The sequence below is a fragment of the Myxine glutinosa genome, chromosome 10 (genome assembly GCF_964187855.1).
Source record: "Myxine glutinosa chromosome 10, kmMyxGlut1.1, whole genome shotgun sequence".
NCBI classification, from domain to species: domain Eukaryota; kingdom Metazoa; phylum Chordata; class Myxini; order Myxiniformes; family Myxinidae; genus Myxine; species Myxine glutinosa.
This window is the reverse complement of record NC_136270.1, coordinates 56,657,205-56,671,805: the sequence shown is the minus strand read 5'-3', so window position 1 is coordinate 56,671,805 and position 14,601 is coordinate 56,657,205. Positions and strand designations below refer to the sequence as shown.

Here is a 14,601-nt window from a genome sequence, read left to right as displayed (position 1 = left end):
AATGCTGAATGCTTAAAAGAAATTTGTCATTTTTATGCCTGCCGTTATGAAAGATAGCATTGCCTGAACTAGAAGGGCACCGGGTAGAGCGCATACCTCCGCCAGGCTGAACAGTTTACGGTTTCTATCCCACTGATAGGCCGAACGTGGATTCAGACCTGAACCAAAATCTAATCGGCTTATTCTTGTCAACAAACCAACTCGTCCACCAAGCTTAGTCATAACTCGTCCATAACTTTTTTAAATATGTCATACATCGCTTTTCGCTCGATCTCTCAGTGGTGAAGAATCGCTTGAAAAAATAAATAATTCTCGTATCCGAATCCATATTCAGATCTTCACCAAAATCGAATCTATTTGTCCTGGTCACACACACAACCGGTCCACCAAGTTTCGGCCAAATCCGTCCATAACCTTTTGACATATACTGCTATATATCATTTTTGGCCCTATCTCCCAAAAGTGAAGAATCACTTTAAAAATTATTGTAGCCGGATCCGAATCCGGAAATTCACCAAAATCAAATCATTTCGTCCTTGTCACATACCCAACCTCTCTGCCAAATTTCGTCCGAATCCGTCAACAACGTTTTGAGATATCGACAGACAGGGGTGAAAACATAACCTCCATCCACCTTCAGTGGCGGAGGTAACAAGTTTAATTAAACCAGGCAATGGAGAACAACAGTAACTCTCACCGAAAGGTGTCGGTCTCCTCATCGCTACCAAGCAGAAGATCTTCGTTGAGCTCCTCGTCCACAGTGCCCAGATTTGCCTTGGTTACAGGATGCACAAAAATGTTGTTTTTAGTGAATGGTAAAGGCAGGACAACGTCAATAAGCTAATCGCAAAAGAGAGTGGTGAGAATGAAAGGTGTGAATGATTGATGTGAAATTTTGAGAAGAGGAAAGACGTGAAGTTCTAAAAATGATATTTGACATGTGCTTCTTCATCCATAATCCATTTTATTCAGATTTGGGGATAATATCTAATGAGTGAGAACTGAAGACTATGCCATATGCTTCTGGGATGGTTAGCAAGTAACAATGAGTATACATAAACACAAAGCCTTATCAAAGCAAGGTATTTCAGGAGGGCAGTTGGTATGCATTTTCAGAATACAACAACAAAAAAACAATCAGAGATTGCAGACCCTTGCCAGGACTTCTTTTATGTCACGTTTGTGATTTTGTGTGGTATTTGTGTGCTCATACGTTACGTGATTAATACGTTGCAATACGTAATATTAATAGACGTACTCACATTCCAATTTATGTATTAAATAAATATGCAGGTGCTCACGTTCCAACTGTACATAATTCATAGACGTACTCATGTTAACAGACGTACACAAGTTAATAGACATACTCACGTTCATAGACGTACACACGTTAATAGACGAACTCATGTTAATCGACGTACTCACGATTGTCTTTTTTTAAGCATTAAGAAAGAAACACGAAAAAGCAATCAGAAACCCGCATATGGAGTTACCAACACGCAAGCGCGTGCGCGCACGCACGCACGCACGCACACACGCACGCACGCACGCACACACACACACACACACACACACACACACAATAACTCAATGTCACTGTGAAACACTCAAACAATCTACTCGTGATTATTGTTTCACGAGTTATCAAGTGACCACTATATTTGTCATGTGTGTGCGTCTGTCTGTGTGTGTGTCTGTGTGTTTGTGTGTCTGTCTGTCCGCAGCATAACTACCCGATGATATCATCCGATCTTGATGAAACTTGGGTGGGAGGTTGATATCATGATCTAGTTGTGTCCTGCCTAGAGTCGGCGTATTGCCCCCATTGTGGGGGGGTGGGGGAGGCACACCCAAAAAAGATGTCTTTTTAGGGGGTAATCGAGTTCAAGCTACATCTTCTCCGATGGAGTTGGTGGAATCTGACAGGGGTTTCGGTATTTAGTTAGGCCAATGTCATGTGTCTAGCCCCACGGAGCTCGATTTTTCATTTTCGCCCCGAGGTCAAGGTCACAAGGTCACGAAATTTTGAAAAGTCGATTTTTGATGGTTTTATTACATTGTTCTCTTCCTGATAGGGTGAAATGTCGTACATGATCTTATATTATCACAAACATACTGAAATACAAGTTTTCCAACAAATTTCAGAATCCTCGACCTTTGACCTTTGAAGGTCACAAAGGTCAAAGTTTCAAAGTTGTCGGAATCTAACCGAATTTTAGGTATTGTGTAGCTAACTAGTCTCATAACAGATAATACATTCCTATTTATATATTTTCAATGTCGGTTTTGACCTTTGTCATTGAATACCGCTCACTCGTGAACCATCGTCGTCTCCTGACCTGTAACAATTTACGTTCACATGATAAATAAAACACATCAACATAAACATTTGCCAAATTGGTGACGCTCTCTGATCAGGCAAATACTATAGAGTTGAAACTTCACCGCCAATAAAAAAAACTAATAAAATAATAATAATGTTGCGGTTTTGAGTTTTGTACAGTCAGTATAATAAAGGTTAAAATTTCCCCCTCATAGTTAGTCACACAAGCAACATGTAGCCTCGCGATAGTGTAGTTATTTCTTAGTATTTGTGAGCTTAGTCCTTTTCCTATGTTAGTTCTGCGTTGAGTAGAGTAAGGAGAATAGGTCCTACTTCTACTGACTATCCCGCCCCCCTAGCCTCATGCCCCTTTGCGCTGCCTTTGGTTCATTTTGGGCGAATTAACACGAGGCAGGCCTAGGAGGGTCGGGGCGGGGCCGAATGAGGAGCGGCAGAGGAGCTGACGGTAAGCACGAGCCGCCAACCAGGGCTCAGAGGGTGTGGCGGCAGCACTGTGTCACAGGACGTGGTTGGAAGGTTCGAAAAGGTTCGGGGCGTATCTATATAAGCGTTGCGCAAAGCTCACGAGAGGACTGACTGATGGACTGAAAGAGGACTTGCGAGTGGAGAGAGTCAAAGGACTCGAGAGTTGAAGGAGCGCGGTGAGCCGAAGAGGACTTTGAGAGATACGCGATCGGCGGAAAACGCGCATGAACCAGGATACACGCTAATATAAAGCAACGCTCGGTTTGAGCTTAAAGCCGAGCCGCGTACAGTGCATTAAGTTACGCGAGTGATAACGATCTCATCGGCTGCCTTTTGTTCAGGAGACACGCTACGAGGATCCTTCCACCGCCTGCTTGCCATCTTCGCGGGACGTGCTGGGACCGTGGAGAGCCGGACGGGGCCGATCCTGGATGACCACGTCGGCGCGTTTGGCTTGAACATCAACCTGCCTGCAATTCCCTGTGTGAGTGTGATGGGCCCGAGTCTGGGGAGTAAGATAAGACTGTTTAAGTGCTGCTCTGTGTCTCTGCGTCCACCGATCATTGTATATACGTGTGGGAATCATAATTAAACCTGTGTTCTTCCTTTTCCATTCGATCGTTCTCGTGATTTCCTCATTGACTAAGCGTGGTACGAATAAAACCGCTCGAATCGGGTTCCACTACTAAGACTGCACAGTGCACAGACCACGTGGTACTCAATCCGCTCGGTGTACCCAGATCACACGTGGCTTGTGCGAGGCTTGCTTCCTCGCTTCCGTGGCGGCGCAGGGATTTAGGTACGAGCGAGACTTGGTCCCGAAACCCTACCTTGCGTTTTGCCCGGAAGAGGCGTTTCAAGTCTCTCGGTTCCGCCAAGCCCAGAAAGGACAAGGGGATTAATCCCCCCTTGGTAAGGGGAAGAAGGATGGCGGGGAAACGTAACAATAACATCATTAAACATTTTAAAATCTTATTTAATATAAAGTAAAGTTCCCTTACTTGTGAAAAGTGATGGTTTTGGTCACTTTCAACTCGCGGAAATTCCTGTGATTGAAGCCGAAACCAAAGCAGAACATTGAACATGAACATCATGTTTTTAATGAAACCAGTGAGATGAAAGCCCACCTGGGCTATGTTAATCCAAAATGGAGGAAATGACTAATCGCTGGTGCTACTAACAACCTACATATGACTACAGCAGGTTATAGATACAGCTCAGTCGGTGTGTTCCTTTATCAAGCAGCTTGTAGAGCACTCGCCAAGTGGCTTAAGCACTCAAGCTAGCACTCGGCTCCATGGAAACAGTTACTAAGGAACGGCTGGATTGTTAAGCTCTTTGGTAATGGGACACTTGGACACACCTGGATCAGCTGTTTGCTCGAATTTGTTTAACGCTGGCGGTGTTGGTTACATTAATCATTAGGATTATGGGGTTAACGTTATTATAATCGCATAAAATAATTTAAAATATATTCACAGGAGCGGTCAGGAGGGAACACGCTATTCTTGTTAATTCTGCCAATTATTGTACTATTATTTTATAGTAGCATTTAAAGTGGCCAGATAAAAATGCCATGAGGTGGAACGAACATTCAAGCTGCTATGTATACACCTTCCCAAGGTGGAAACAGACGATAAAACGGGAATTTCTCTGGATTTCTTGCAGTCAAGTGAAGTCGAAATCGACATACGTTCAGCTAATGGGAAAATAACACAGAGTCCTCTTACTCATGAAACAATTGAGGGTTCTGAAGTGTTATTCGTAATACCCTCGTCAACCATCACTGGTGGTGATACACGGTACACGTTTACGAAGATAATTTGCATCACCCGACCTCCGGAACTCCTGGTGAGGGGAGAAAATGAGGTCATTACAACCTTTGCCGTATGACCCGTAGACTGCTTGGCAAGTTTAGTTGGTTGAGATTGTATAATGATAAGTAACGACCGAATACATTGACGATTTTGACAAGTGGCCACACGGGCCATCTAGAACCAGGTTTTGGTGGCCCGACTGAGTTTTTGGTGTCATATGGCACCTGGCCCACCGCTTATTTCGAACCCTGGACATACTCTAATTGATAGAAGTACTCACGTTAATGGACCTCACGTTAATGGATGTAACCACATTCCAATTGTATGTATTTAATAGACGTACCCACATGAATAGACGTACTTATGTGAATAGACATACTCATGCTTAAACAGTACGTAATTAATAGATGTGGAATACACCCACTGAGGAATGAAGTCAGGAATCATTTAATATTACCTTTCACATAGCTACAAAGCTGAGGTAGAACAGAGCGATTTAAAAAATAATCCCCAAAAAATCGAATGAAAAGAAAATCTAAGACTCTCCTGAGCACTCACTGATGAACCTCTGAAAGTTTGAAGAAGATCCGTTCAGCCATTTCTGAGAAGCAGAGCTGGTGCCGCACGTATACACACCGTCGCACTCGCGCACACGCGCGCGCACGCACGCACGCACACACGCACACACGCACACACACACACACACACACACACACACCTCTTATAGTTATCTTGTAAATATTTTTCAGGTGTTTCTGGTTTTGCTTGTGCATTTGTATGTTAGTCTTTCACAGCCAAACCGCAGCACGTCAAGGCTCCAAATTTTGGGTGTAGGTACTTCAGAACCTGGGCAAAGTTTCAAGCTACCACACATTGGCAGGCTTCAAAATAAGCAGTGGCCTATGTGCCAAATGCCACCAAAACCTCCGTCATGCCACCAAAACCTGGTCCTGGGTAGCCCACGTGGGCACTTGTGCCAAATTCTTGGATATATCTTCTTCATCAATGTATTCACTAATGGTTAGGGCGGCGGGCTTGGGATCCTAAGGTCCTGAGTTCGAATCCTGTTCAGCTGTTGAATTAATACCAGGTGGGGTTGACTCAGCATGTCATCCTTCCGAGGTCGGCGAAATGAGTACCAGGGTACTGGGTCCTCTCTCAAGGAGGCTGGTGGCAGGATTTGCTATGTTGCATGAAGGAGGTTGATGAAAGGAAAGGATTGAAGGAGAAAGGAATCGCAGAGCATGATGACTGGTCCATTCCCGTTTGTTCCTGCCAAGCCCCGCTGACGAGCGTCGATGAAACTGCCCTTCAAACAGACCTGAACCCCATTCCAAACCCTCCCTCATATCCCATTCTATTAGAATTCCCTGCGAATATTGTTTTTTTATTTACTTCTCTTTCCTTACCCTGGTTTAGATAGAGAGTCCGTGTGTGTGATGTTGCGTCGGCCTTTCGTATCAGAAGTATGTGGCCTGTGTTAATTAATTCAGTCTGTCATTATTCATTAATTAAGTCCGTTGTCATACTTACAGTCACGTGAAAAAGTAAGTACACCCCATGTAAAGTTTTGACTTTTTCAACATATTTCAACATACAGCTATTTGATCTTCATTTCAACAATATTGATAGATAAAGGTGATATAATATAAGGCCGAAAAAAATATATTGCTGGTCTCTGGTCAGACCAAAGTTCCAGAATTGATGCGGCGATGCGGTTTTTTTTTCCTTGGTTTTTTTTTGAAAAGCATGGATTGCACATATAAAGGTGTTGTTTTTTGTGTCCTCATGCCTTGCGGTCCTCCTCATCTGCCGTGGCGCCGTCCAGAGAGAAATTAAAGACAGCCAATGGGACTGGTAGGCCTTTTTGTAAATAATGAACACAAACTGAATAAGTTATTTTAAAATGTATTTATTCTGAAAATCATTAAGTTCTTCATACATATTATAGACTGCCATTTCGTTCTCGAGATCGCCTCGCCGTACCGTCAAACATTTGTTACGGATTCGTCACTTCCGTTGTTGTGGTTCTCATCCACAGTAAACATTTTTGGTTGCATGTACTATTATTGTTATCGTTCAAGTGAATTGGAGATAGATGTTTTCAAAAGGTAAAAAAGGTTAGTGTTTTAAAAAGAAACCGGAAACCGGATGGGGACCCGGACAAAGAAGAAGAGGAGGAAGAAGAGGAAAAGGAGGCGGAGCGAGTGAGGTCGGAGAAGGAGTTGAGGTTTTGAGCAAACGCTGGCGAACGAGGGTCACAAGTGAACTTTGGGGTTTCCTGGGAAAGGGATTCCTGTGACAGAGTTGTTATCACTGTGACAGATAAACCTGCGTGACAGGTTTTGCGGTTGATTCCGAAGAGAATCATTGGAGTGCCGTTACGTCTCGAGAACGGACCGTTGGCCATTTTGCCTCGCGCTGGATTTTCGCATCGCTCCAGGTTTTTCACCTCGCTTCAACGATTTCAACGCATCCAGCCGTTAACCTGGTGTGTGTGTGTAACGTGGATTTTGAGTGTGAGTTTGCGGTTCGCCGATTGGGAGCCGTTGAACGTCCATACCTGAAGGTGTGATTTCCCAGCCGCCTCTTGAGGACACTTTTGCCTATCTTTGGCAGTGTGACTGTCAACCGAGAGGGCTTCTGGTCGCGATACAACATCGTTCTGACGATCATGAGAGCGTTGATCGAATTTGGTTTGAAGCTGGGACAGAGACATTGGGAATGTTATTTTCGCTCACTTGGAGCACAGTGAGTTATATTGTACGAAACTGATGGTACCATCATAGGAATGAGATATTGGCTGTACAATTGATTAATTTTGTTATTGTACTGCTATTCTTGTGTGACCTTAATACAATACTTGTTTGTTGGTAACAATTGGTGTGGTTTCACCATTGATCTTTGACATACAGAATAACACATCTTTCTGCCGTCACTCCTCTCGGGGCTCGGAGGTACACCGTGACCGGGGTTTGGGGAGGAGCACGTAACATAAATTGGGGGCTCGTCCGGGATAGAATTCCCTAACATTCCCAAAATTCCCAAATTTGGAATTTTCTAACATTCCCAAATTTTTCCAAAAAATTGGATTTTTGTGTGAATTTGTGTGAAGGTTAACAGGTGCTAACTGATAGTCACCATGGTGTCTGACGCAGAAAAGTTTGCAGCGTCCCCTAATGAGGCACAATTCCAGGCGTTAAAAAGATCGGAACTCATGATATTGGCCAAATATTTTAACTTGGAGGTCCGAGTTAGTATGAACAAAGCTGAGATTCAGACATTGGTGGTGGAGTCTCTAGTGGGACAAGGAACATGGGAAGAGGTAGCCTTGGATTGGTTACCCGAGGAAAAATGAAATGTGGAGCTCCGGAAAATGGAGATGCAACTGCAGAGCCAGGAAAGGTTAAAAGAGTTGGAATGGAAAGCCGAGGAAAGAAGAGCAAAGGAAAGAGCAGAACAGGAACGAGAACTCGAGGAGAGAAGAGTAGAGGAAAGGAGAGCTGAAGAAGAAAGAAGAGCAGAGGAAAGAGCAGAGGAAAGGAGAGCTGAAGAAGAAAGAAGAGCAGAAGAAAGAGCAGAGGAAAGGAGAGCTGAAAAGGAACTCGAGGAGAGAAGAGCAGATGAAAGGAGAGCTGAAGAAAAAAGAAGAGCAGAGGAAAGAGCAGAGGAAAGGAGAGCCAAAAGGGAGTTAAAGGAACAGGACATGGAGTATCAGAAGGAACTTAAACTCAAGGAGATGGAATTACTGGGAGAACGGAGAGAAGTAGTATCCATGCCGGCTAGTTCGACAACTAGTGAGAATTCTTGGGATGTTGGTAGGCATGTGAGGCTGGTTCCACCCTTCAATGAAAAGGAGGTAGCCAAGTTCTTTTTACATTTTGAGAAAGTGGCTCAAATGCTAAAATGGCCTGTGGGGTCCTGGACTATGTTAGTGCAAAGTGTTCTGGTGAGTAAAGCTCAAGATATATTTTCGGCTTTACTGATTGACCAATGTACAGATTATGAGATAGTGAAGAAAGCCATTCTCAAAGCCTATGAATTGGTCCCTGAAGCTTACCGGCAAAAATTCAGGAATGCCAGGAAGAGGGAAGGTGAGACCCATGTGGAGTTTGCCAGAATGAAGGAAACCATGTTTGATAGGTGGTGTGACTCGAAGGAGATTGCGAAAGACTTCAACCTGTTACGACAATTGATTTTGGTGGAGGAATTCAAACAGTGTGTCCACGTGGACATTAAAGTACATCTGGATGAAAATTAAGTACCAGAGTTGTATGACGCAGCAACCGTAGCAGATGACTATGCCTTGACACACAGGATGGGGTTCCACAAACCTAACTTCCCGCCTAGAGTTATCCAGGGGAGTTACGGAAAATCAGGTTCGGAGAACAAATTTTCATGGAGGCGGCCGAGAGAGAACTATGGGGACAAATCTGATACCGCGACATTTAGGGATCAGACGACTGCAGTTCCAAGACATACCTATCTTCCGGGGGGCCCGAGGCAGACCACGAGTTTTTCCTCCGGGCCTACTTGCGCTTTTTGCAAGAAACCTGGGCATTTGATGGCCCAATGTTACGCCCTGAAAAGGAAAAATCAGGAGTGGAATCAAACTAGTGCAACTCCGAATGCATTGGCCAATGCGAGAAATCGTCCTTGGAGGACAGTGCCTTGTGAAGGTTCCCGTGCCAAAGTTACGGCATCACAGAACGACCTTGTCCAAGAGGGTTACAAACCTTTTATTTCCGAGGGGTTTGTGTCACTGTCACTGTCACTGGACCTTTTAACATAGGTTTACAAGCCACCCTTCCTGTAGAGGGAATCTCTTTTATTATCGGGAATGATTTGGCCGGTGGTCGCGTTTCTGGTAATTCGATGTTGGTTGAAAAGCCCAGTATGGAAAATAACACCGCACAGTTAGAGCAGGAGATTCCGGGTATCTTTCCGTCCTGTGCAGTGACTCGTGCTATGGGTAGGAAGTGCACTGAAGAGAAGGAGAAGGAAGGCGATGTCGATTTGGGTTCCTTAGAGATATTGGAGGAAAAGTCTGGAAGAGATAATAGGAAAGGGAGTGACATCAAGGAACCGAAGGAAAAGGTGGCATCTGGACCAAAAGAGGAAATGGAGTGTCCGTCGGAGACATCTGGGAACGAGGTTGAACAAACGGTGCTGGTCCGAAAGAGACTTGTTGAAGAACAACACGGAAATTCGGAGATCCGGAGTTTGATTGATAAAGCCGTTACAGAGGAAGAGGCTATGAAGATACCTGTTGGTTACTTCATGAAAGGGGAAATACTAATGAGAAAATGGAGACCACTGGAGGTGCCAGCAAACGATGAGTGGAAAGTTCATAACCAAATTGTGGTGCCACCGCCGTACCGGAAGGAGATATTGAGTTTGGCGCATGAGACACCTTTGGCCGGGCACCTTGGAGTGAACAAGACATGTGACAGAATATTGGTACATTTTTTCTGGCCAGGATTGCGACGTGATGTGGCGGAGTTCTGTAAATCTTGCCACTCTTGCCAGCTGGTGGGAAAACCTAATCAGAAAGTCCCATCCGCACCTTTAAAACCAATTCCAGATTTTGAAGAGCCATTCAGCCGAGTCATTATTGACTGCGTCGGCCCTTTACCTAAAACTAAAGCTGGACATCAGTATTTGCTGACCATCATGTGCGCTTACACAAGGTTCCCAGAGGCAGTGCTTCTTAGAAAAATTACTGCGGCAGTTATTGCGAATGCCTTGATTAAATTTTTTACTTTGGTTGGCCTACCTAAGGTCATCCAGTCTGATCAGGGTACCAATTTCATGTCAACACTTTTTCAGCAAGTCGTACACCTGTTGGGAGTGGAGCAAGTAAGATCAAGTACTTACCATCCCGAGAGTCAAGGGGCCTTGGAAAGGTTTCACCAGACATTGAAGAATATGATCAGAACGTATTGTTTTGAATGTGACAAGGATTGGGATGAAGGAATACCCTTATTGTTGTTTGCTATGAGGGAATCTGTTCAGGAGTCATTGGGATTCAGTCCTTTTGAACTTGTATTTGGACAAGCAGTTCGAGGAACATTGAAATTGGTGAAAGAACAGTGGCTGCAGGAGGAGTCACAGTCAACAGTGGTAGAGTATGTGTCAACGGTTAGGCACAGATTGACAAAGGCTTGTGAAGTTGCAAGAAGAAACTTGAAAGTGACACAGGATAAAATGAAAGTGAGACATGACAAGAAATCTCAGGTTAGAAATTTCAGTCCTGAGGACCGAGTGTTAGTGTTGCTTCCTGTTCCAGGTCAGCCACTACAGGCTAGATATTTTGGTCCCTATGCAATCGAAAGGAGGGTTAATGAAAGAGATTACGTGGTAACAACTCCCGACCGACGGAAAAAGTGGCAGCTGTGTCATGTCAACCGACTGAAGAAATATTATGAGGAAGCCTGTGGGGAAAATGGTTCCTGTCTCACCTGTAGTCGGGGTGCAAGAGAATCCAGAGGTTGAGGCCGGTGTGAAGTTTGATAACTTTGATGACCAGGCTTGTCCCAGATTGACGAACACGGAAGTGTTGTCATTTCGATGAGAAATTAGGTCATTTGACGAGGGAACAACAAGGACAACTATCCAGCCTAATTTTTGAGTTTGCACATTTGTTCACAGATGTACCTGGTCGTACTGACTTGGTATATCATGATATATTGATGTGGGGGAAGCCACTCCTGTGAAGCAGCACCCCTATCGGATGAACCCTGTGAAGATGGAGTATCTTCGGAAGGAGGTTCAGTATATGTTGGAGAATGACATCATCGAACCAAGCAGCAGTGAATGGAGCTCACCATATGTGTTGGTTCCAAAACCCGATGGCAGTTTTCGCTGTTGTACGGATTTAAAACGGGTTAATGCAGTGACCAAGACCGACTCATAGCCCATCCCGAGGATTGATGACTGTATTGATAGAATAGGCCCAGCTAAATTTGTAACTAAATTTGACTTGCTGAAAGGGTATTGGCGGGTTCCTCTTACTGATAGAGCCAAGGAAATCTCGGCTTTAGTCACACCAAATGGGTTGTATCAGTACAAGGTTCTTCCCTTTGGATTGAAAAACGGGCCTGCTACATTTCAACGGCTGATCAATAAGCTCATTGCAGACCTTGAGGGGGTGGAGGCTTATCTGGATGATGTCATCATCCACACTATGACCATGGAAGATCATATTAAACAAATTCATGCATTTTTCAAGAAACTGACCGAGGCAGGGTTGACCATCAACTTATCTAAGAGTGAGTTTGTAAAAGCACAGGTGGTGTTCCTAGGCCATGTCATAGGTCAGGGTCAGGTGCAACCGGTGACAGACAAGATAGAAGCCATTGATCGCTTCCAAGTTCCAAAAGGGCAGAAGGAGCTTGTGAGATTCTTGGGTATGGCTGGTTGGTACCGGCGGTTCTGCAGGAATTTTTCTGATGTGGTAGCCCCTTTAACGAATTTGCTGAGGAAAGAGACCAAGTTTGTTTGGGATGACAAATGTCAGGCTGCCTTTGCCCACGTCAAAGCAATATTAATGAGCTCTCCTGTCCTCGCAGCCCCGGATTTTCAAGAACCATTCAAGTTGGCCATTGATGCAAGTGATGTGGGGGCTGGGGCAGTTCTATTACAGGAAGATGAGGATGGAGTGGATCACCCGGTGTGCTACTATTCCAAAAAGTTTAACAAACACCAGGCAAATTATGCCACCGTGGAAAAAGAGACCCTTGCTCTCCTGCTAGCGCTTCAGCATTATGAGGTGTATCTAGGAACTCCTACCTTTCCTATAAAAGTCTTCACTGATCACAACCCCTTAACCTTCATTCAAAAAATGAAAAATAAAAATCAGAGGTTGATAAGATGGAGTTTGGCTTTGCAGGAGTTCAACTTGGAAATTGAGCATGTAAAGGGCAGGGACAATGTCGTTGCTGATGCTTTATCCAGAGTGAACTAACTTTGGAAATTCCTGTAGGTTGTTTGGAAGTTTTGTTGCTTTATTTTGGGGAATCTATATAATAATACCGTAAGGACTCGACTTTGTTATCCCTTTTACGCCGCACCCAGTGACCCGATGCCCACGGCACTAATGGATTTACGATCGACGAACCGCGCTCTTTGTTTATCATGTACAGCCACACTCGAAAAATCTGAATTAGTCGACTTTGGGGCCCAAAAGCATCCGATTAACTGCCGATACGACGCCATATTACAACGCCATCATATTGGCGTCTGCTGGGCGAAGGCGAAGCGAGCCGTCCGCTGATTGGACAGTCGAGTGGTGTGAACATGGGTGGTCTGAACCAAATGGTCTTTTTATTCCCTTGAACATTATAAATTAGGATATATAAGGAAACGTCTTTATCGTCATTTTAATAAAGTTAAATGGAGTGACGTTGCGATACTCGGGGTGCGTTGCATAAATCCTCGTAACTCAGAGAGGTGTAGCAGGTGGCGAGACGTAAGGGAGCTTAAAGATAATGAGCTGAAACAGACGAACGATATGTCAATCTCTTTCTACACCGAACGGCAATAAAAGTATGAGAGCGGGAAGGCATGGCCTGAGCACTTCGAGCAGAGAGGACTGATTGGACATAACTTAAAGAGAAAAAATTGGAGCTTAACGGAAGAAGAAGATCCCATGAGCGCTGCCGTCACTTATCGAGGTGTGTTGAGGTCTGAAGAGATGAGGTGGTTTCTAGGAGCGATTTGCACCTTTTTACTGCTTGAGGTGAGTTCGGTTCGTGTTTTGTGACTCGTAGATTTATTAATCAAAACACGGTCACAGTGGCGTCAGGCACTGTGACCGTGTATGTGACTCATATTCGCGATTACCACAGAAGCACATCGACGGGGAGTATCTATATAATAATAGCGTAAGGACTCGACTTTGTTAATGTTATCCCTTTTACGCCGCACCCAGTGACCCAATGCCCACGGCACTAATGGATTTACCATCTATCCCCTATGCGGCCTATGCCATCCATAATGGTACACTCTATCCATACACCACATCCTCCCTTCCGTGGATGTTCCACAGGTTTCGGCTAGTCTATATAATAATAGCGTAAGGACACGACTTTGTTATCCCTTTTACGCCGCACCCAGTGACCCGATGCCCACGGCACTAATGGATTTACGATCTACGAACCGCGCTCTTTGTTTATCACGTACAGCCATACTCGAAAAATCTGAATTAGCCAACGTAGGGGCCCAAAAGCATCCGATTAACTGCCGATATGACACCATCTTACGACGCCATCGTATTGGCGTCTGCTGGGCGAAGGCGAAGCAAGCCGTCAGCTGATTGGACAGGCGAAGGCGAAAGCAAGCCGTCCATTGAGTGGACAATCCAGAGCATGCATTTGTGCCGGTGTCGGCGATCGTTGTTCATATACGCACTCTTCATTCTCATCTTTCTTCCTAACTCTTACTCGGACAAGCAAATCCCCTATGCCATCCATAATGGTACACTCTATCCATACACCACATCCTCCCTTCCGTGGATGTTCCACGGGTTTCGGCTAGTATTAATTATTGTTGCTCACGTGAATTGATCATTTGGGGGTGAGTTTTACTTTTGTTTGTTAAAAGAGTTTTTGCATGCAAAGTAAGTTTTCACTATGTTCAAACTTTATTTATTGAGGGGGGGGAAGTGTTACGGATTCGTCACTTCCGTTGTTGTGGTTCTCATCCACAGTAAACATTTTTGGTTGCATGTACTATTATTGTTATCGTTTAAGTGAATTGGAGATAGCTGTTTTCAAAAGGTAAAAAAAAGTTAGTGTTTTAAAAAGAAACCGGAAACCGTATCGGGAACCGGACAAAGAAGAAGAGGAGGAAGAAGAGGAAAAGGAGGCGGAGCGAGTGAGGTCGGAGAAGGAGCCGAGCTGCGTTGAGGTTTTGAGCAAACGCTGGCGAACGAGGGCCACAAGTGAACTTTGGGGTTTCCTGGGAAAGGGATTC

The 14,601-nt window shown here is 44.6% G+C and overlaps 1 protein-coding gene across 7 annotated transcripts in view; it reads right to left on the bottom strand.

The window, feature by feature from the left end:
* RBM33 (RNA binding motif protein 33) overlaps nt 1-14,601 on the bottom strand; it is a 306,232-nt gene that overhangs the window by 209,500 nt on the left and 82,131 nt on the right. For 4 of the 7 annotated variants that reach the window (XM_078785696.1, XM_078785698.1, XM_078785697.1 and 1 more), the window contains exon 4: nt 698-774. The exons of the other annotated variants lie outside the window; for them this stretch is intronic. In XM_078785696.1, coding sequence (XP_078641822.1) covers nt 698-774 — 77 coding nt within the window. The remainder of the gene's footprint in view (nt 1-697; nt 775-14,601) is intronic. 7 annotated transcript variants of the gene reach the window in all.